This window comes from Heteronotia binoei, chromosome 5 (genome assembly GCF_032191835.1).
Source record: "Heteronotia binoei isolate CCM8104 ecotype False Entrance Well chromosome 5, APGP_CSIRO_Hbin_v1, whole genome shotgun sequence".
In the NCBI taxonomy this organism is placed as follows: Eukaryota; Metazoa; Chordata; class Lepidosauria; order Squamata; family Gekkonidae; genus Heteronotia; species Heteronotia binoei.
Window position 1 is genome coordinate 94,638,358 of NC_083227.1, and position 22,084 is coordinate 94,660,441.

General features: G+C 40.2%; 1 protein-coding gene across 1 annotated transcript in view; it reads left to right on the forward strand.

The window, feature by feature from the left end:
- The window catches only part of LOC132572022 (IQ motif and SEC7 domain-containing protein 3-like), a 111,279-nt gene that overhangs the window by 83,433 nt on the left and 5,762 nt on the right, over positions 1-22,084 (forward strand). The window contains exon 2 of the mRNA XM_060238812.1: positions 20,901-20,930. Coding sequence (XP_060094795.1) covers positions 20,901-20,930 — 30 coding nt within the window. The remainder of the gene's footprint in view (positions 1-20,900; positions 20,931-22,084) is intronic.

A 22,084-nucleotide genomic window follows, 5' to 3' on the forward strand; every position in this document is an offset into this window, starting at 1 on the left:
GCCCTACAGACAGCAGTTTCAAAAAATAGCACTGCTCTCTGATTGGCCAGACAAAAGATCAAAAGAACAACAATGTTGCAATGGCTGGGCCATCAGCTACACAACAGCCCTGCAAAGCATGCATTTGCAATGCATTTTGCAAATGCATGCTTTGGATTGGCTGCTGGGGCTCCTCTTCCCCCTCCCCCTCTCCCTGATCCCAGGGAGGCTATGGGAGAGGCGGGAAAAGGCTACCAAAGGCAGGAAAGTAGGCAAGCAGCTCCCCTGAAGCCCCTTTCCCGCCTTTTGCATTGAATTCCGTATACTTCCGAATATATATACGGAAGTATACGGTGAGCCGTATTCAGCTGCCGCATAATGGGCCCCAGTTGGAATCGGCTGCGAATCTATTCCGAATGCAGCCGAATCAGTGGTGATTCGGCGGCTGATTCGGTTCGGCCGAACCAAATGCACACCCCTACTTATAACCTCTGACCCAACTCCCTGCAGGTGTGCATCTAGCAGTACCCATTCCTGCTGCTTAGATACATCCCTGATTCCTAATCAGTTGAGGGTCACTTCCCTCATCTCCCTAGTTTGTTGCCATTGGAGCCTTCCTCGAAGACTATGGTCGGTAATTATCACCCTGTTTGTACATCCTTATGTTACCTCTATATATTTCTCTCTATTTTTATTAGGTCTATATGTATGTTATGTGTATCTATTATCTTGTATGTGTATTCTATATTTTTCTGTAATAAAATCATAATTGTTTTACTTAATTAGTGTCCTCTGTAAATTTAGTAATAATTTCTGGAAGTCAAATCCTGTATACATAGATTCTAGGACCTTTTAAGCCAAAGTTGCCCACCTGTCAATTCCCCAGCCTCTTTTGAGGGCATTTTGGCTTACACAATCACCTTTGATCTGTGCCCGAAGAGGCATATAGACCCAGGCAATATAACAACAATACGTTTATTGTAAGTGCTCAAAACAACAAGTGATTTTTATTATTAGTGCAAGGTAGCTAAAGGTAGAAACAGTAAAAGTAATGCAAATAAAATAACAGCCCTTCCCTTAATGGCAACAGACTCACCACTCCTTGGATAGGGATCTCTTCCAGCTGCAACGTCACTCTAGCTCAGCATTTATAGAGAGAACACTTCCCTGTCTGTAGCTAGCCTTTTTATGCTAGCTTTTAATTGGTTTTTATGCTTTTATCTTTTCCACCCCTCTAGTTTTCACTGGGCAAGTTGTCTCTTTTAAACTTCTGACTATCCAGTCACAGAGGCATCCTGGGAAATGTAGGCCTATTACTACCCCAATTCAGGTCACACTAGGCCTAGGATCATGACAGTGAGTTTTAAACCAGTCTCTAGATCACCTCACTAACCCAGCTCAACCTTCACCTGAAGGGATTGTAAGGGAGAGCCAAATCCCTAGCCTGGCTAAATGACTTATTGATCCTATCTGCCCAAGTGACTATTAAACCCTTTTTTTCCTTTCCACTCATTCCCATTCCTTTCTCCCAGCGAAGGTTCTGAGGGCTCTGATTTGCTGTTTCTGTGCTTTTGTATCGCACCAGCTGGCAGCACAAGAAAAAAACTGTGTCCTTCATAGTGAAGTCTAGAACTTCAGCAGCAAGTTAAACAAAATTTCTGTCTGTCTTAAATTAACTCTGGACCTACTGATTGCATGTCTGTCTTAGGGTTGCCAGGTCTACTTACCTATAACTGACAAAAAAATCACAGTGGTAGAAACAAACAACTAGAAAGATATACTGTGAGTAAAAGATGTCCAAGATATTTTCTGGAGTACTCTTCCTCCATTGCTGGTCTCTGTATTGGGATATTGACTATCGTAACATCCTTTGCCCATCTGTCATGGGCAGTCCTTAAAGTATGCTGGTCCCAAGCTATAGAGGACTTTCATGTTCAACACCCTTACTTTGAACTAAGCTTCCCAATCCCCAGGTCTCAGCGGAGGATCCCCTGGTTTTGCAGTCAGCTGGCCAGCAGGGGAAGCCGCGTCCCAACAGCCACCATGTGCCTTTCCACTTCAGAAGGCTAGAAGAAGTTTGGAAACTGCTTGTTTTTTTTTAGAAGGAGCCTGGCTGAATGGGGCGAGCTGGCAGCACAACATGGCTGCTCCAGTGAACTGCTAGAAAGGAAGGGAACCAGCACAACAAATGGAGAGTTTGTTTTACATTCCTTTCAGAAGTAATTTGTGCAGTAAAAAGAGAGTATGTAAAGAGTACAACAACAACCTTTATTGGCATAACAATCAGCAAGGGAGAAAACATATATTACCCCAACATTTGAAACATTCCTTCCCTCTTAGAGGCACATCACAGATATTTAGCTACAGTCTTAATAATCTCAGGGTTATGAGTGGACAATAGAGAGTCTTACCAAGAGTAAAGAGTAAACTAGAACCTTTGGTTTCCCTGTGTTAGTTTGAAGAACTTGTTTGAATATATAGCAGATGGTTACATTCAACAACTCTGAGTTAATTGCCCCAGTCAGATCACAAAAGTGTGGGATTGTAAACTGTTTATTTTGGCTGCTGTGTGTATGTGTGAGAGAGAGAGAGACAGAGAGGAGAGGAAGGACATACAGCTGCTGGGGAATGAGGAAAAGAAGACTGTATGTAGGGGAACTGCACTGCTGTATTTTTATTTATTTTAGGGAAGGTCAAATTCTCCTGGCTCCACCCCCAAAGTCCCCAGATATTTTCTGAGTTAGACTTGGCAACCCTACCTTGAACCAGGCTCAGAAGCAAACTGTGATGGCCAAGACTGGAGTGATACAGTCCTACTGCAATTGCTATCCTGACTGCAGCAGTCTATAACAATTAAAGTTTCCAAACCGTTTTCAAGGGCAGACCCACATGATGCACATTGCAGTAATCTAATCTAAAGATTGCCAAGGCATGCACCAGAGTAAGTATATCTTTTTTGCCCAGAAAGACTGCAGCTGGTTTACTAGTTTTGGTCCAGTTTCCTATATTGCATATTTTGTACTATGTCATGCTGTCATAGGAATCCAGACCCTGATTTTGCAGATAATCTTGATGTTACTGAACTACATTTTAATTAGTTGCTATCAGAGTGTAGAACCTGATTTGCTTAATGAGAGCAGGAGATTGAAAAAGTTGTCAGCTTCTTGAAGGACCAAGGATTCTTGATTATTGTCACCTATAAGAAAGTGTTTAAATAGGAGCTGGATTGTAGTGGGGAGAGTTTGTAGTCCAGTCTAATAATTTCTGACATTTAAGTTTTAAAAGGAAGTATTTTAAGTGATATTTGTTGTCTGAATAACATGAGAAGTTGTAAAATGTTCTTTGTTTTTGAAATCATGTGTGGCTGTTGTTCAGTAAAACGGGATCTTCAAAAATCATGATTGTCTGGTTTGCAAACAGATTTCCTCCATTATCAAATGCATGTGAATGGATGGAACACAAATAGATTGGAAAATGGCTTGATGAAGTCTGAGTAATACTAGGTATTCCAGATATTAAATTTTATAACAGCTATGAAGGTTGCACTAACCCTATGCTAAGGCACTGTTTCTCTAGATATTTCTATGATGTTGCCAACTCAGTTGCTAGGTTTCAGTAGCGTAAACGGAAAACTTATATCCAGAGCAACTTGTTTACCTTTTGACTTTTCAGTTCATCAAGAGATAATTACTTTCTTCCTGTTGTGTTCATGGTTTATTATAGCAAAGAATGCCAGATTGAGCATTTTCTGATTAGCAGCAATTGGTTGGATTTGGCTTCTATGGCTAAAGCTCAGGCTTCCAAGTCCCCAAGCTGGTCATTAATAAGTAGCAAAGGGCAAGTCAGAGGTGTGCAATTAAAATTACTACATGGGTTGCTAATGAGTTTTTGTCAAATTCAAAGCCACCATTTGAAGTAGTATTTGTGGGGTAGGAGTATGCACACCCACACACACCATTGCACACTTAAAAGGTTTCAGGTTAAGGAGAATATTATTGACAAATAAATAGGAAGGGAAGAACAAGGTCATTGTGAGGGATTAATTAAGAGCGAATAATTGACTTGACTAATTCAGAGGCATGAACATGGGTTATTAATACCCAAGCACTAGAATTTAATATTTGCTCTTTATTAGGGTTCCTGACAGTGGTCGCTTCCTGCCTCCTCCATTAAAATTACAATGGGGAGAAAAAATTCAGGAAAACTGTCTAAGTAGGCAGATCCAAATGTCTCTGTGATAGCAAAAGCTGGTAGACCTAGCTTCTTACTCCAACTCATGCTTTCCTTACTGGAGTTGAAGTAAGGCGGTATGAAGGAAGTTGGAGTTGGCCCAACTTTGAGGAATCTAGGAAAGGGAAAGATGTGAAGTAAACAGAGAGAAAGACAGCTAAGGAATGAAAAAAAGACAGACGACTTGATGGATAGATAGATGAGGAGGCCAAGATATAAAGGAAACAGGGGTCTTGAAAGGGGAAGAATGAAAGATAAATTAATGAAGGGGAACTGGGATTCCTGGAGGGATGCATTTGACAGGTTATATTAAATTAATTATGCTAAAGAAATACCAGTGTGTGATCCCATTTCTTTTCAAAAGTAAAGATCAGGTATAACTGTTAAAAAAATGTTTTGCAATGGACTGGGCCGTCCTCGAACACAGCTACTTAGCTCAATGTTTCTATAGAAGATTTGCCTGAATGAAAATACATCACAAGCACAAAAGTTTATTACAAAGGATGTAGATGTCATTTTGCTCCACCAAATCTAACACTTATAGCAAATTGTTTCACCCCTGCTGCAAAAAATATATCACTGGAAGCCTGAGTGAATAGGAAGTTGGGGAGGAAAGCTGTCAAGGACTGCCTCCTGTACGTTGGAGGAGACAAAAAAAATGACATCTACACACCAGAAGCTGTGTGGGGGCTGCATTTAACTTTGTCACTAGGCAGATTTCAGTTCTGTGTGAACTAGAATGAAAACTAATTGACTTGGCAAAGTTTCTTGTTACTGAGTCTTGTACTGTGATGGGGGGGGGGAGAGCATTTATTAAAACTTTGCAATATTGTGAGAAAATATAAATGCTAACTCAGCTTGTTAGAATACTAAATACAAACTAGGCTTTCCAAACCTCCCGCTCTGGCGGGAGACTTCTGGGTTCGCAGCCTCATCTCCCGCTCTTCAAAACTCTGGAAGCGGGGGTGGAGGGGGGGGAGAACATACCTTTAGGCTTCATGTTGTAGAGCTCCTGAGCCGTTTGCAAAATGTCTGCCCCTTTAAGGCTGGGCAGGAAGCAGGAAGCAGAAAGGGCTTCTGAGAACGGCCCCTCCCTTTCTCTGTTTTCGTTTTCACAGGAAGTAGAGTTGTCCGGAGGAAGATCTGGTAAGTGTGTGTGTGTGAGAGGGAGGGGGCAGGGGATTCCCTAGTTTGGAGGCCCTCCCCTCCTTTAGAAAGCGTGGGGGGGGAGGGAAATGTCTACTAGGCACTCTATTATTCCCTATGGAGAACGATTCCCTTAGGGAATAATAGGAAATTGATCCGTGGGTATTGGGGGCTCTGTGGGGGCTATTTTTTGAGGTAGAGGCACCAAATTTTTAGTATAGCATCTAGTGCCTCTCCCCAAAATACCCCCCAAGTTTCAAAATGATTGGACCAGAGGGTCCAATTCTATGAGCCCCAAAATATGGTGCCCCTATCCTTAATTATTTCCTATGGAAGAAAGGCATTTTAAAAGGTGTGCTGTCTCTTTAAATGTGATGGCAAGAACTCCCTTGGAGTTCAATTATGCTTGTCACATCCTTGTTCTTGGCTCCACCCCCAAAGTCTCCTGGCTCCACCCCCAGTCCCCAGATTTTTCTTTAATTGGACTTGGCAACCCTAATACAAACCATTAAAACAAGCATTAATGTATCAGCGTGAATTCACCATGTGAGACCCAAAAATGTTGACGAGAATAGCAAATTAGCTTATCTGACAATAAGTAGAGATTATCTATGCACTTGGCTCAAAATCATGCACTTTTATGTTTTTTTAAAAAGTCTGCGGCTGCTTCTATTCCCTCAGTCCCTGCATAAACTCTCTGATTTCGCCTACTTGAGTAATACTTACCTAGCAGGGGAGACAGGATGATTCTGTTGTAACAAAGTAGCACATGTAGTGATGGCTTCTCTACCTTTATCCAAAATCATAAATTACCAGCAATTGCCAGCTAATGATAAGGGAAAAAACCTTCTTGTAGAATTATAAAGTGGCTTGTATTTGTTGTACATGTACAGCAGTTGTGCATTGCTGCCTGGGAATCAGGTACAGGACAGGAAATGTTGTTGCCTTGGCAGGCATGCAATTTTTTTGTTTTTGTATTTATATGTGCATTTATAATGGTAGCAGTATTTAGTTGATAGATCATCGTATAGTAATATTACATTGCACAGACTCATCCTGCAGAACATTTTCTAATGGTTTAAGCCCTGTTTACAGCTAGGTCTGCAACTGAGAGTGGTTGGTAGACATGTTTTGTCCAACTTTAAGTAGTGTGCCTGCTGCAGCATTTAATTGAAAGATGGGATCTGTTTTTAGTTGTCTATGCTCTAACCTTATTCAGATTGTACTGTTGAAATGCTTTTTGAGGGCTATTGGAATGTTTCAGCTAATGCAAAATCAAATGTGGATGGGCACTAGTTAGTTCATATCAGCAGAGGTCATTTCTAGAAAAAGAGGTGTCGGAGCTCATTAGCACAACTTATTTGCATATGCCACACATCCCTGACATCACTAGAAGGTGTACTAAATTATATCAGCTCAGCATCTACCTTAAAATGCTTCTTCAATTCTTATTGTCATAATTAAACCTTACTCCCATTATATTTTAAAAATTACTTTGTGCTGTGTGGCCACAGTGGCATGATGAAGATTTCCATCTGTCTGCTTTATACGCAGGGCTTTTTTTGAGCAGGAACGCAGTTCCAGCTGGCTTGGTGTCGGGGTTTGGCCTAATATGCAAATCAGTTCCTGCTGAGCTTTTCCTACAAAAATGCCCTGCACAAAACAATGGTGATGTCAGAGGGTGGCCTAATGTGCAAATGAGTTCCTGCTGGACTTTTTCTACAGAAAAAGTCCTGTTTATATGTATTGGTTATTTTCCCATTTTTGTGGGGGAAAGTATTAGAAAGTTTGTCAGAACTCAGCAAAACTCTCACAGAGGGGTTGAACAATGGAACCCAGAAGCAAGTATTTGGGGGAGGCGTTAAGGAAGTAAGAGTATAATAAAATTTAGGGGTTCCGAAGCTCTTCTCCTGCCCAAAATGAGACTTGCATATCAATATTAAAAGAATGACTGTGATTGCTCTACTTTGTCCAGCAGGACAAAGGAACCCTTGGTTGAGGAAGTACATAGGGAGAGGAATCTGGGTGCATGTTGTTGCAGTTATAACCTCTTTAGTGCATAGAACAAATTATCTCATTGAGCATCTTTGGATGAAGACTTGTGGGCATCAAAAACTCTTCCAAATGGCATTTATGTTGCTGGGATATATTCTAAAAACTTGTATCAATTTTAATTGTATATGAAGCATATCACATGTCACATATCACTTTTGTGATATATCCAAGAAATGATTATTGTTAGTCAGAAGGTTGACTAACTAGAATATTATTTATTATTATCCAGTCACATGGTATCTTCTGCTTTTTGTGTGTACCTTACTGAGCTCCACCATGGAAGGTTGCCCACCACAGCTGGCAACCTGGACACCTTAATGGTTATGGGTCTTCTGCAATCATATTGCAAGGAGAAGAAGGGATGTTTCCATAAAGAAATCTTCTTGTGTGCACACAGAACTGTTTTGTAGTGGAAGAGAATTTGGATTTCAGCCACTGCATAAGATCCAAGAGGTGAAGAAGTCAAAGGTTATTAACTTATTGTTACCAACAGGAGACATTTAACTTCTATTGTGACCTTTTCTGAGGTTTATTCAAGGTGAAGTTACAAGCCTTTATTGGCATATAAGCTTTATTCATTCACCAAATTTTGCCAGTGCTTAAGAAGGGTCAGAGTGTTACAAGCACTAAATAATATAGGCATTGCTGATACTATTGAAACGCTAGCCTGTTTTGTATTACAAAACCTTATATTTCTATAGACTGAATTTGCTTGAAAAAAAATCACTCCACTCTAGTCCTAAGTATAGATCATGGGTCCCCACTCTTTTTGAGCCCATGGGAACCTTTGGAATACTGCCACAAGAGGCTGAGTCAACCATAAAATGGCTGCCATGGGAGGTGGTGCCAACCACAAAATGCTAGGAGATAAGGGCTACCATAACTTAGTTTGGAACAAACCATGAATTGGCCAATTCATGCATGAATCGCAGTTTGTGGTTTGGTTCATGCTCATATTTACTTTTGACTACAAGAAAGTAGTATTTTTGGAGAACAAAGAATGCAGATGGTGACATACTTTAAATAGTGAATCACAGTAATCCAGCATGGAACAGTATTTATACCAGGGGTGGCCAAACTGTGACTCTTTCACAAATATTGTGTGGTTCTCGAAGCCCCCACCACCCCGTCGGCCAGCTTGGAGAAGGCATTTGTCTGTTTAAATCACTTCTCCAAGTAAAGCCACCCAGAGGCTTGGAGAATGCATTTAAAGTTAGTTGCTTTCTTTTCACCTCTCTGTCCTTCCCTCCCCCGTAACTGGGCTGAATCTTGGTGGTTTGTTTGATTCATTTTTGCAGTTCATTTCCCCAGACAGCCTGGTGCTGATTCAATCAATTCGTAGGCAATGCTGGGAGTGGACTTGTGGGAGTCCTAGAAGCACCATAGCAGTTATCCATAGCTTGATTGGCAGCTTGAGGAGCCAGTCATGGAGCTCCCATTCTGCAGCACCAAAAGTTGTCATGACAGCTGAAACTGAGCTTTCCTGGGGTCACCTGCTGGGGGTGGGGTGTGCTATAACTAAAGACATTCCAAATCTAGTCTCCACCAGACTTGAGGCCAAGTGGAGGGAGAGCCTGCTGAAGACTCTTGGTTTTATACTGCCTGAACCAAACAAACCAACAAAACACAAACCAGGTCAAAGATCAGATGAATCATAAAACAAAATGAAACACCATTTCCCTCGGTTCATGCCCATCCCTAGTCAAAAGTTGTGCTATCATTGCTCTTAAATGGGGCAATCCAAGAAACTTCTGCTCAGAAGTAAATCCTTCTGTATCCTTAGGTTTGCAGCCATAGTTCTCCCAAAAAGGAACATAATTGCCTAAAGGCTCATTTAAATTTTCCTTATCTTGTTTTTTTATTACAAACAAGTGCTTCAAGAATCCTCAGTCTGCTTGGTCAGTCTACACTAGTAGATGTCAAATAGTTTTACAAACTATCAACTTTTTTAAAAATCAGGCTTCACCAGTAGCCTGCTAATGTTCTTCATGTGGAACTGTGAAGATAGTTTCAGTACATGACAGTTTGCTGTCACCTCTGTTTGACAGAATTATGTTAGTTTGCCAGCTGTAGTTTAAGGATTCTGAGTTTCTACCAAAATCTTAATGAGTCTTCTGTGTCACTGCTGTAGAAATTGAATTTACCAGTCTACCAAACACGAAAAAAGAAGGGAAAAGAAAACTTAGCCAAATTGTAAAGAACAAATAACAAACCAGTGAAGGAGGATATATTTAATAAATCCACTAGAAATACCATTAATATATTATGTACATTAACAAAACCTTATCCAGTTAAGATGACATCACTCCAATTCATTGTACAAATGACTGCCAAACGCATTTCAAGCAAAAGTTGCCTTCATCAATGTGTGTGTATTTGGGGAGGGGGGTGGAATTTAGGTGGAATATGTGTACAGTCAATTTATGTATTCTGCTGATGAGGTAAAGCAGCTCAGTGCACCATCTGGAAAATAAATACAGGTTTACAAAAATTAAGAAACCTGACTGTAGAATTGGTATCTTCTGATAAATCAGAGTCTTCAGAATGACTCCACCTAGTTTATACTAAATTCCCTGAAATCTGAAAATGTATTGATAGATTGAACAGCACCATGTTAAACAAATAATAATGTATATAAATACATACATTTAAATAACACAGATATCTGATCAGCCATACAGTGCTCTCAATGTCAATACACAGATAGTTAACTATTCACAAACAGTGCTACGATTGATGATTAAGCAAGATTTCGAAACCTATATACACCAAGACTCTGAAATAGGATTGCCAGGTTCAACTGGGAATATATCTAGAGACTTTGGGGGTGGAGCCAGGAGACTTTCCCATTCCCTAAAATAAATGGGAATACAGCACTGCAGTTCCCCCAAATACAATCTTCATTTCCCCAGCAGCTGCACTTCCTCTAAATTAAATGAATACACACACTCACAAAGCAGCCAAAATAAACACAAACAGTTTGCAAGTACACACTTCTGTGATCTCACTGGAGCATTTTATTCATGGGAGTTGCTGAATATAACCAACTTTTCTGCTGTATTTCAACCAACTTTTTAAGACTAACACAAGAAAATGAAAGGGATCATTCTTAGGGGGTGGAGTTTTCTCCATCCCATAATCAGGTTAGTTAACTCCATTTTACTACAACAGCACTTTTGAAATGAATGCAAAGCAGAAGGACTGTGCTGCCTTCTTTTTCCTTCTCACATGCTTCGCACATTCAGGGGGAAGAGCCACATGGCTCTGCCTGCTTGCCCTGCCCATGCAGCACCCCTCCCACTGAGATTTAAAGGCAAACATGCAGTCCAAAAAGCAAGCAGTTTACAAGGTTCTTTTAAACCTGCTCAGATATGAAGGTACATCATGGCTTTTGGGGTGGGACTTTCCCCACTGGCCAGCTGGCTGGTGGCAGGGAAGAGCCTGCAAAACCAGGGTATCTCCCACTGGGACCTGAGGGTTGGCAAGCCTACTCTGAAACTAGAAGCACTTGTGCATGGGATCACCCAGCTGTAATTATTCCTAGACTTCCATCCAGATATCCATTTTTTCTTCAAGTGAAAGAAAAAATATGCATACCAAGTGGAATGCTTGACAGATGTTACATGATGGATGTTCAGTCTTTTTGTTTACATATTGATATAAATGTAGGTATACACATTATAATTTCATACATATTTTAATGGTTTTACCAGTCTACCCCCCTGCACAAAAATCAGAATACAGTATGAGGATCTGAAGTTTAATCACAACATGAGTTACAACTGCTCTTGTATTTTACAAGGTACCAAAAACTAGAATATTTTAATTCACTTATCAGCTGAATGACTTCTGTTTTTCTTCCATACAAAAGTAGTTTGTTTTTTCAAAGGCTAACATTTTCAAGCATCTTCACACTGATGGGTCATATCTTGGCTGCTGTAGAGTAGAAGCTAAAAAAATGAACTTGAATTGGAAAACTCACCATGAACTCCCTAGTGGCTTTACACAAAACATTGTTTTCAAAGAATTTATATCAGATGCAAGATTTTCTGGGGACTTCTGATTCCTATATCTCAGTTTCTTAGTTAGTACATCACACTTGCTTACTAGAAAAACTATTTGTTAATGATATTCACTTAGTAATAAGGTAACATTTTAAATATATAAATACAAGCATTTATAGTAGGGAATCGAAGTTCTATGAGCCATCTATCCAAGAGGATTTATTCTAAATCACCTACCAGCTGGGTTGACATCTTGTCTAATCCTGTCTTTTCAGTGCTTGTGAATTGGGTATAATTGCCTTTTGTACCTACTTAGATTATTGGGTGTTATGGTTTCACTTGACACATATCTCCATATGCCACCATTGTATCTCTAAAATAACTCAAAATCTTTCTCAAAATTCCAGGTTTATATACCAGTTTGGGTGTTCAGTATTTTTTTTCATTGTTTCAATATTTTCTAAGAGTTTTGTTTGAAAAATAATTCACTGATTGTTTTAAACCTAAAAGCTCTTTGATAATTAAGAGATTTGGGGCATGGATGATAGAAGTGCTGTTTAATCTTCACTATTGTCTATGGATTATTGATGCAGTTAAGCCATTATGGCTAAGTCTAAACCTTTTAAATTCACAAACCTAAGACTAAGAATATAAATTTGGACCTACTATTTGAAACAAAGTAACTTCATATGGTTTGCCATACTTTAAAGGTATTTTTTTTTATTTGCAAGCATAAATAGCATTAAGTTAATGCAGCTTCAGATAGTACTTTGGTACAAACTTATAATTATTTGAGCATTTTGGAGCAGCTCTTCTGCTGAGCAAAAATTTTGTTATGGGAACTTATACTAGTTCTCTCTTTTATATTTATAATATTTTACATATTAAAAAATAAATAGATTTGAGATGGTGGAGGTAGGTTCTTTTCTTGCCAGCAAGCAGGACAAGAGGCAGCCAAAATCAGTTCCTCTTGTGATCGAATTAATTATACATTGTTTTAAAAAATCTATATGCCGTGGTATTTGAAAGTTATCAATCCTAGAAACTGGGAATTTTCCAGATCTGTTTCTGAAAAGGTGGGAAGCCATGCAGTTGTGCAAAAAACTATAGAAATAAAAAGTCGTGGCTGGGATTGTTACAGGCGATGGAAGCTGATGGCTATTTTAATAATGGAAGACTTGAACCCTTCTAGAAATAAGCTACAGCTTCAGGTTGTATACATACAATGTTATGTTGAGCAAGCTAATTAAGTGAATCAACACTTTGCTACCTTTTGAGAACAGCATGGAGGGGAAAGTGTGAGTCTAGAAAGAGAGGTTTTACCCCACAGTTATCCCGGGGTATTTGAATGTAGCAATAACCAGAGATAAATGCAAGGTAAATAACCTCAAGTTGAACTCAGAGAAAAACCAGGTTGAGGTTGGTCCACGTGTGGAAAGGGCCTTAAGAGTTGGATTCAGAGGTTGTCTTTTGCCAAGAGAAAGCACTTTTCTCTGCAGAATGGAACTTTTCTGCCTTGTCCTTCTGGCAACACTCCACTGAGTTCCCCCAAATGCTGCTTCTGGGCATGAAGAATTCTTTTAAGAACAGCATGGAGGACAAAGTGAGGGTCTGGAAAGAGAGAAGGAATTTGTAAAAAATAAAATAAAAACCCTTTTTCCTCTGTGGGCTGAAAAAGGCCTTTCAATTCAACCTCAATAGGTTTACTGTGGAGGGTTGCCAAGTGCAATTTAAGAAATATCTGGGGACTTTGGGAGTGGAACCAGGAGCAAGGGTGCAACAAGCATAATTGAACTCCAAAGGGAGTTCTGGCCATCACATTTAAAGGGACTGCATACCTTTTAAATGCCTTCCTTCCGTTGGAAATAATAAAGGATAGGGGCACCTTCTTTTGGGGCTCACAGAATTGGACCCCCTGGTCAAATCCTTTTCAAACTTGGAGGCTATTTTGAGGAGAGGTACTGGATGCTATGTGCAAATTTGGTGCCTCTACCTCAAAAAACAGCTCCCCCCAGAGCCCCATGGAGCAATTATCCATTATACCCCTATGGGAATTGGTCTCCATAGGGAATAATGGAGTGCCCAGCAGACATTTCCCTCCCCCCACCTGCTTTCTGATGACCCTGAAGCGGGGGGGGGGGGAATGACCTCCAAACTGGGAATCCTCTGCCCACAACTGGGGATTGGCAACCCTATTACTGTGGCATAAATTTTCATGAATGAGACTTCTTGCTGACTGCAGAAATTTATACCATATTAAGTCATGAGTATTTCAAGTGCAGTTCCTTTGTCATTTTGTTAATATAGCCAGACTAGATAGGGAAGATCAAGAGCATGAGACTGATAAATGTGTCAGATAACAAATTTCTTACTGCCATTTAAATGTGTATTAAAATATCTGGAGGAGAATTTTTATCACAAACTGTTGGCTGAATTTAAGAACATAAGAGTAGCCATGTTAGATCAGGCCAATGGTCCATCCAGTCCAACACTCTGTGTCACACAGTGGCAAAAAATTTTTATATGTACACACACACTGTGGCTAATAGCCACTGATGGACCTCTGCTCCATATTTTTATCTAAACCCCTCTTGAAGCTCGCTATGCTTGTGGCCGCCACCACCTCCTGTGGCAGTGAATTCCACATGTTAATCACCCTTTGGGTGAAGAAGTACTTCCTTTTATCCATTTAACCTGTCTGCTCAGCAATTTCATCGAATGCCCACGAGTTCTTGTATTGTGAGAAAGGGAGAAAAGTACTACTTCTTTCTCTACTTTCTCCATTCCATGCATTATCTTGTAAACCTCTATCATATCACCCCGCAGTCATCCCGCAGGGATGTAGCCAGAAAATTCCAGGTCAGGGGGCACTGGGAAATCCTGTGGGGTTTGGTAGGGGAACCAGTGGGGGAGGAGATACAGAAAAATGAGAGAGCTGGAAGCTGCTGACAGAATGGCTCCTCCACCCACAGCCAGCAGAAGAGGAAGAGGACCTGGCTTCAAGAGGCTAGAGACTAACATCCACTCCTCAACTCCCTTCCCACTGCCTTTGTGACTCTACTGGCTTCCCTGTCTACATGAGTCAGGGGGAAATCTCTGACTCTCTCTCTCTCTTTTGTATTTTGCAGGGGGGTGGGTTGCAATTTTATTTTTCTTTATTTTGCATTTTAAAAAATATTTATTTTCTGCCTGGGAAAAAAAGAAAATGAGACCAAAGCTTCACTACTGTGCCTTGGGTTATTTTGGAAACCCCACATGCATCTTACATTTTTTTATTTTTATTTTTAAAAAATCAGTGGTGTGACATTGCTCCCAAATGTTACCTGTGGCTACAGGCCTTCAACAGGATTTGCAGGTACCCTTAATTTTCCACCATATATCCCCCCTATGTAATATCAGAGACACCAGTACAGGGAGAACTGTGTACTTCAAATATGACAGTTTTTCCCTGAGAAGTTGTGGTTATTGGATAAAATTCAGAAGTAGGCCTTCTGCCTACTTTACACTGTGGCTATAAGGTTTAATAACACCCCTAGTTCTTTCCTATCACTCAGTGAAAGTGGACTGGATTTAAAAGGGTAGAACTCAGAACTTTGCATACATCCGTAATGTATGCCTTTCCTTCTCTCTGGTGGATTTAATGGAGCAAATATACAATAGAAATTAATAACATACTACTCCAAAATGAATAAGGTTGATTCCACACAAGGGTTTTGGTCCATGGTGGTCATGTTGCTAGTACAGCTGTTGGTCAGTTTGCACTTTCAACAAAGATTCCACACGGCACAGGATGATTTAGTTTTTCAGCATTATTAGCCATGGTTTCCCTTTCATACCAATTGTGGATCGATTTTCCACACACCCTATCCTGCTGTTGTCAGACCACCATCTTGATTCTCCTATCTTTTTTTTTTTTTTTTAACTTTTTGGTGATGAGTAGCACTTCTCAATAATAGCACAATACTACACCCTATCCATTCTTCAGGTTCTGGTCCCTGGAAAGTTGCCCTACAACTGTACTCTTGCATGGGAAAAAGAAAGAAAAATGCCAATACTGACAAACACTGCTGCTTGTGCCCCTGAGCTATTGTGCTGTTTTGCCAAACTGTTTTTAAAAAACAAAACAAAACACTACAGCCAACACTGTAATGCAAAACAGGAGCTGCCCTTCCCCCAGACTACTTTCTTAGTGTTCCAACAGCCATGCTTCTGTCCTTCATCATTCCCTTCCCTCTGTACTGTGGGAGAGAGGGAAAGGCCTAATATTGATACACACTGCCATTGGGACTGTAGCAGAGTTATTTTGTTCTTCCAAGGAAATTTTTCTTTTTCTTTTAAAAATGACAGTTTTAGCAGTCCCAAAATGCAGCTTTCCTCTTTCCCTGCAGTTCCAAGTGTAGTAATAGCATTACTGATTTTCTGTCCCTCCTCAATTTCAGGCAGTACACTGTGAAAATGTAGAGGAAGGAGAAATTTCCTTTCACACAAAAAACGAAGGGTGCATCTTCCATTCTGGACACATGAAAAAGATTATCCAACTAATCTTATGTGGGAAATTCTTCCAGATTTAAAAAACAGTGCAGAAAAGAAAGGTTGTCATGATAAATGGAGGACAGCAATGGAGGAGAATGTCATGTGGAAACAAAAAAAAAAAATGCAGAAGTTTCTGAAATAGAGAAAAACCTCCATATGGAATCAGCCCAAGTAATAAGAATTCATTGTTAATGCACTGGATGATTGTGTTATTATTGTAGTAGTAGTAGTTGTTGTTATTTCAACTTAATGGAATGCCCCATCCCCATCCCAGCTAGTGTCAGGCCCTGGGTGATGTACAGCACAAGAACAAAATTAATACATTTAAATCAATAAAACGAAAGAAATTATAAACCCCAATGGGATCTCATTTAAAATGCTATTCAGATTCCCAATTGTTCTATCAGAGGTGAGGGGAGCAGGGAGGTGAGCAGGGAGAAAAGGTGCCAGCATGGCAACCGTCACTGTCCTTATGCAAAGGCTTGGTGGAACATCTCTGCCTTACAGGCCCTGCAAAGCTGTAAAAGATCACGCGGGGCCCTGATGTCTTCTGAGAGAGTGTTCCACCAAGTCAGGGCCAGGACTGAAAAAGGCCCTCATCAAGCCGGACCTCTTTAGGATCAGGATCACCAGCAGGTTCTGGCCAGTGGAGCATAATGTCCTTCCAGGGACATAGTGGAGGAGGCAGTACTGTAGATATGTTGGTCTCAGACTGCTCAAGGCCTTAAAGGTCATAACCAGAACCTTGAATCTGACCCAATATTCAGCCAGAAGCTAGTGCAGCTGGCGCAGCGCAGGTAGAATATGTGCCATCTGTCATGTTCCTGTCAGGACTTGTGCTGCTGCATTCTGAACCCATTGAAGCTTCTGAATCAGGCCATCATAGAGCGAGTTACAGTAGTCTAGTCTGAAGGTGACCATCATAATTTAAGATGAACCACCCTGCTATTTGAAATACTGGGAATCTTTTAACAGCTGCTGGAATGAATTGGACCAGACAGGAGAAAAATGTTATAAGGGGGAGATTTGGAGAAACAAGAAACATAATTTCAGATGACAGATTTGAGAAGATAGTTTTATGTAGAAATTTGGTTTTTTAAAAACCAAAAATCCTTTGTATGTGTTTTCACTGGGCATGGAGGAACTTACCTGTGGTAGTGGAAGATTCCAGAGAAAGACACAGCAATGTGGCTTCTGGCACACACTAAAATTGATATCAATGCATTGCAAGGGACACTCTGGTATTTGGGCAAAAACCTGTGCTCAGATACCAGAGCATCCGTAGCAATGCACTGACATCACTTCCAGGCACATGGAAGTGATGTTAGCACTAGCTGACAATGCCACTGGCTGGCTGATTAGTGGAAGGGGATTCCCACCCCTAATTGGGGCCTGGTAGTCCTATATATTTATAAGCACAGTAAACTTTTAGAATGTATCTATTTAGCAGGGGAGTAAATTCATTTCATAAGTTGAGAAGCAGGGAGATTTAGCAACCCATGCTTAACTAGGGTTATTAACCACTAGCTGGCAACTAGCATGAGTCTGAGGGCAGCTTGTAGACAATGGCATGACCACTTCCAGGGAAAATCAGAAATGATATCATGCCTCCCTATACTGAGTTTCTAGCAGTTCCTATAGCAAAATGACATGCCATCACCCAATTCCCTTCCCCCTTATTATTCTCCTACTAGCTGCATGAGTGGCATCAGGAAACAGGAGTTTGGCGGGGAAATGACAAATATGTGCTTCATACTTCTCTCAAATTTCTAATTTTACTGCAGTCATTAAAATGAGTATTCGCTTTGGCAATGTATTAAAAACAGCATGATTTCAAATTAATTCAGAAGCCTCATTGCAACTGAGAATGTTTGTTTTTCAGAGTATTCTTTGTGAAGGTAATTTGTAACATACTCTTCTTCAGAGCTCTCTGGAATTTAAAATAGGCTGAGAGGGGGGAATCTTAATTATTCTGAATGTATTACTGAATGAAAAACTAGTAAAACCTTATTGTGGATTTGGAGGGGTGGTGGTGCAGAATTTTAACATAAATTGGTAGCCCCATGTAGCAGCATTTAAGTTTTTTTAAGGTCATGCATCTACTTGATAACATGTAGTCTGACCTTAAAATGATAGTAGTAACAAGGTGCAGGGATTTCCTATGATTGGGCTGGAGTCTTTGTAATATTATAGAGAATGCCTGAAAAGGAAACATGGAACACAGAAAGGCTGAATAGAAAACATGGTTGAAGCAGAATTTACTGAAATTGATTCCATCAAAGATAGAGGTCCTGTATTTAGGCCACAGGGGATTGGGATTAGGAATTAGGTTCCCAGACTTTGATGGGGCTCCACTGGTGCTGGCATCAGGGGTGAGGAGCCTGGGAGTGTTTCTGGATGCCTTACTGACTGTGGAGGCCCAGGCCACCACCACTGCCAGCTCTGTCCTTTTTAGGGTTGCCAATCCCCAGGTGGGGGCAGGGGATTCCCTGGTTTGGAGGCCCTTCTCCCACTTCAGAGTCATCAGAAAGTGGGGGGAGGGGAGGGAAATGTCTGCTGGGAACTCTTATTCCCTACGGAGACTTATCCTCATAGGAAATAATGGAGAATTGATCCGCGGGTATCTGAGGCTCAGGGGGGGCTGTTTTTTGAGGTAGAGGCACCAAATTTTCCGTGTAATGTTCAGTTCCTCTCCCCAAAGTACCCCCCAAGTTTCAAAAAGATTGGACCATGAGTTCCAATACTATGAGCCCCAAAAGAAGGTGCCCCTATCCTTCATTTACAATGAAGGGAAAGGATTTAAAAGGTGTGCTGTCCCTTTAAATGTGATGGCCAGAACTTTCTTGGAGTTCAGTGATGCTTTGTTACACCCTTGCTCCTGGCTCCACCCCCAAAGTCCCCAGATATTTCTTGATTTGGACTTGGCAACCCTAGTCCTTTTCCATCTGGGATGGATCAAGCAATTGGTCCTGTGTCTCGCCCCCTGTGACCTAGCTACAGTGACCCATGCAATGGTCACTTCTAGGTGGGATTATTGTTACTCTCTCTGTGTGGGGCTGCCCTTGACTCTGCTCCAGAAACAGCAGATGGTGCAGAACACAGTAGCACAGGCGTTGACCGTCATCTGTGCGAACACAGATCCACCCTGTGCTGCATGAATTGCATTGATTGCCTATTGAGTACTAGATCAGAGTCAAGATGCTGGTGCTTACTGTCAAAGCCCTTTTTGGCTAGGGGCCAGCATATCTTCAAGACTTCCTCTCCCCATGTGGGCCCTGCAGGACCATATGATCAGGGAACCAGAATCTCTTGGTGATCCCCGGACCCAGGGATCTCTGATTACCTTCAACTTGGGCCAGAGCTTTTTCAGCTCTGCCCCCCCCCCCCCGGCCTGGTGGGATGAGCTTTAATTAGAGATCAGGGCCCTGTGGGACTTATTACAGTTCTGTAGGGCTTGTAAACTGGAGCCAACAGGCCTCTGTTTGAGGCAGAAAATATCTCCTTGTTATTAGGCCTCCTCCTAGGGCCCCAAATGATCATCTGCATCTGTTAGCGCTGACTGTTGTTGCTGAATTTTCGATGTTATGGTTTTAACTTTCATTGACATGTGATGGAACCCACTCTGAGCCTGCTTGTGGGATGGGTGGGATACAAATCCGATAAAATAAAATCCTCTAATGCCGAAGAACTAAAGCTTATGGAGAAAACAATCTTTCTCCAAAATGTGGGTAAACTGCATGTAGTTACAGATTTCCTTCTGTACTTTTATGCAGTATTGTTCTTTCTAGGAACTATTAGGTTTAATTCTATTGCTGTTGGAAGTAAAAAGGAAGTAGTCAAGCAAATTTATATGTTTAGTATCCCCTCTTCAAAAATCTGAAGACAAGGATGCTTGTGTTCTGTGTCACTAATAATGTATACAGTTTTAATATTTCATGAATGAAGGTAGCATCCAGTGGAGAAAATGAAAGATCATTTGCCTGATTCTGTCAAAAGGCTGCATCAGCATTCTATTTTTATCTAGAAAATTTAGAGCTATGTTGATTTGAATGATGCTAGTCTCCATATTTCACCAATTATAAATGTAAGAAGAAAGAGGATGTTCTCACCATACTGAACAACATATCATTTGAACTGCAGTTAGGGCAAAACAAAAGCCCCCCTGTCATATATACATATCCTTTTGTATCTTTGTGCTTGCTCTTAGCTTCTAAAATTTCGTATTGCTGCTTGTCTATGTTCCAACAGTAACTGTGAAAGCCATAATTGTTTAACATTTATTTTAGGTTTGACCGTATTGAAACTTTTATCATCTTTTCAGAAGCAAAGTTTATTTGAAGAGTCAGGGTAATTAGATTCGTCAACATTTTTTACCATGGCCCTTGTGCTAAGTACTGGAAAGGAAGGAGACAAGTATATTGTATAATATGCTAACAGTATGCTCAGGCTGAGACTAATGTTTTTAATGGCAGACATGTGCAGTGTAGTTGTTCAGTAGTATCCATAAGGTCTTTATGAAAGATCAACAATGTGATAGTATCACTTAAGATTATTGATTCAGTTAGGCAGGCTTCTGTAGACATTAATGAGATGCATATCCACAACTACATCCAATTATGGATTGCACCTATCTGCACTGCATGCTTTCAGTTTGCATTTGGACATACATCTGGTCCAGATTTTGGTGTAATGAGCAGTGAATAAATTCCTTGTTGTGAATGACTAGATCTGGATTGGAATGTATATCTTGTAGGGTTTTCACTACACTATATTGTTAAGTTTCCCTTTATTAATTTCTTGCTAGTATAAATAAGATATCTTTATGTATTTCATTACTAACAGTTTCAACTTTGATAAAACTTTGATAAAATAGCAACAAATAGTTATGGACATGCAAACCAGCCTTTGCTGCTATTTTTGAATTAGTGTTCTAATTTTTTGCTTTTTTTACAGGTCTGAAGTGGACAGCTCAAGAAGTATAAGGTATGTGTTATCATTTTCCCCTCTTAGATAGCCTTTGTGGAACTATATAAATGAAATCATATATTTTGGTTTTTTGTTTGGATAGTGGAACCTTCAAAATGAGAAGGTTCTACTATTAATGAAGTGTGTGTGTGTATATACACGCACGTGCACACACATTTCATTAATATTTCAAAAACAATGAACTTACTTGTGTTCCTTAATTAAAATACAATATACTCTGGCATGCTCTTAAAAAGCTGTACCTAATTCTATGATAGCATTAAAATGTGTGTGTGTATATATATGGAGGGGGAGAGGGAGAAGAGTGTGCATGTGTTGTTGGAACATTATTGAAAACTTAACCGTCTTTTAATCATGTGCAAAAAGGTAGTTTGCCCTTGAACAAAGCCAAGTTTCTAAATTCTAGGTGTTAATAGCCAAGTTTGTAAAGCTAATTGGAGGATGGGGGATTGCTTGGTAGCAAGGCATAAAGATAGTATCCTAACGCAGATGCCAAATAAGAAAGAGCTGTGTGATTCTAACCAACAAATATATTATGACATAAACTTTCAGAAGCTGAAACCTACTTCATGAAGTACTCTGGCTCAAAAAAGCTTAAGCAACAAAGCATTTGTTAATTTTTAAAGACTCTATTATCTTTCGCATTTACTTTGACAATAGCAATTAGATTAACATGGCCACCAATCTGTAATTTGTCAACATGAACAACAGTTCTCTCTGTGATTATACTGAAATCTCTAGCCATCTTTAAAAAATAATTTTTTGATCCTTGATTTTATTGTATTTACTTGTGGCTCAAATTGTGTGTTGGTCTTTTGTCAGAACAGTAAATTGTAATCGTGGAATTCAGTATTAGAAGATACTTCAGATTTGGCTCTCTGCAATACTCAAATTTTTCCTCATAGCAGATTCACCATGATTTGCTCATTCTATTATCAGGTTACTTTGGTTACCTACTTCCACCTTCATTAGGTGTTTTTGTTTCCAGAGTGGATAAAACTAGTTCTTTTATTATTACATCCAGTAGTAAATGCAATCTGCTTATCTCCCTAGTCTTTGACTGTGATTAATTTCTTGTTAGAGATTTTTATAAACTATGTGTACATTGCAACCTGGATTTCAATAGGGCTTGTTAAAGGTGATGTAGCTAG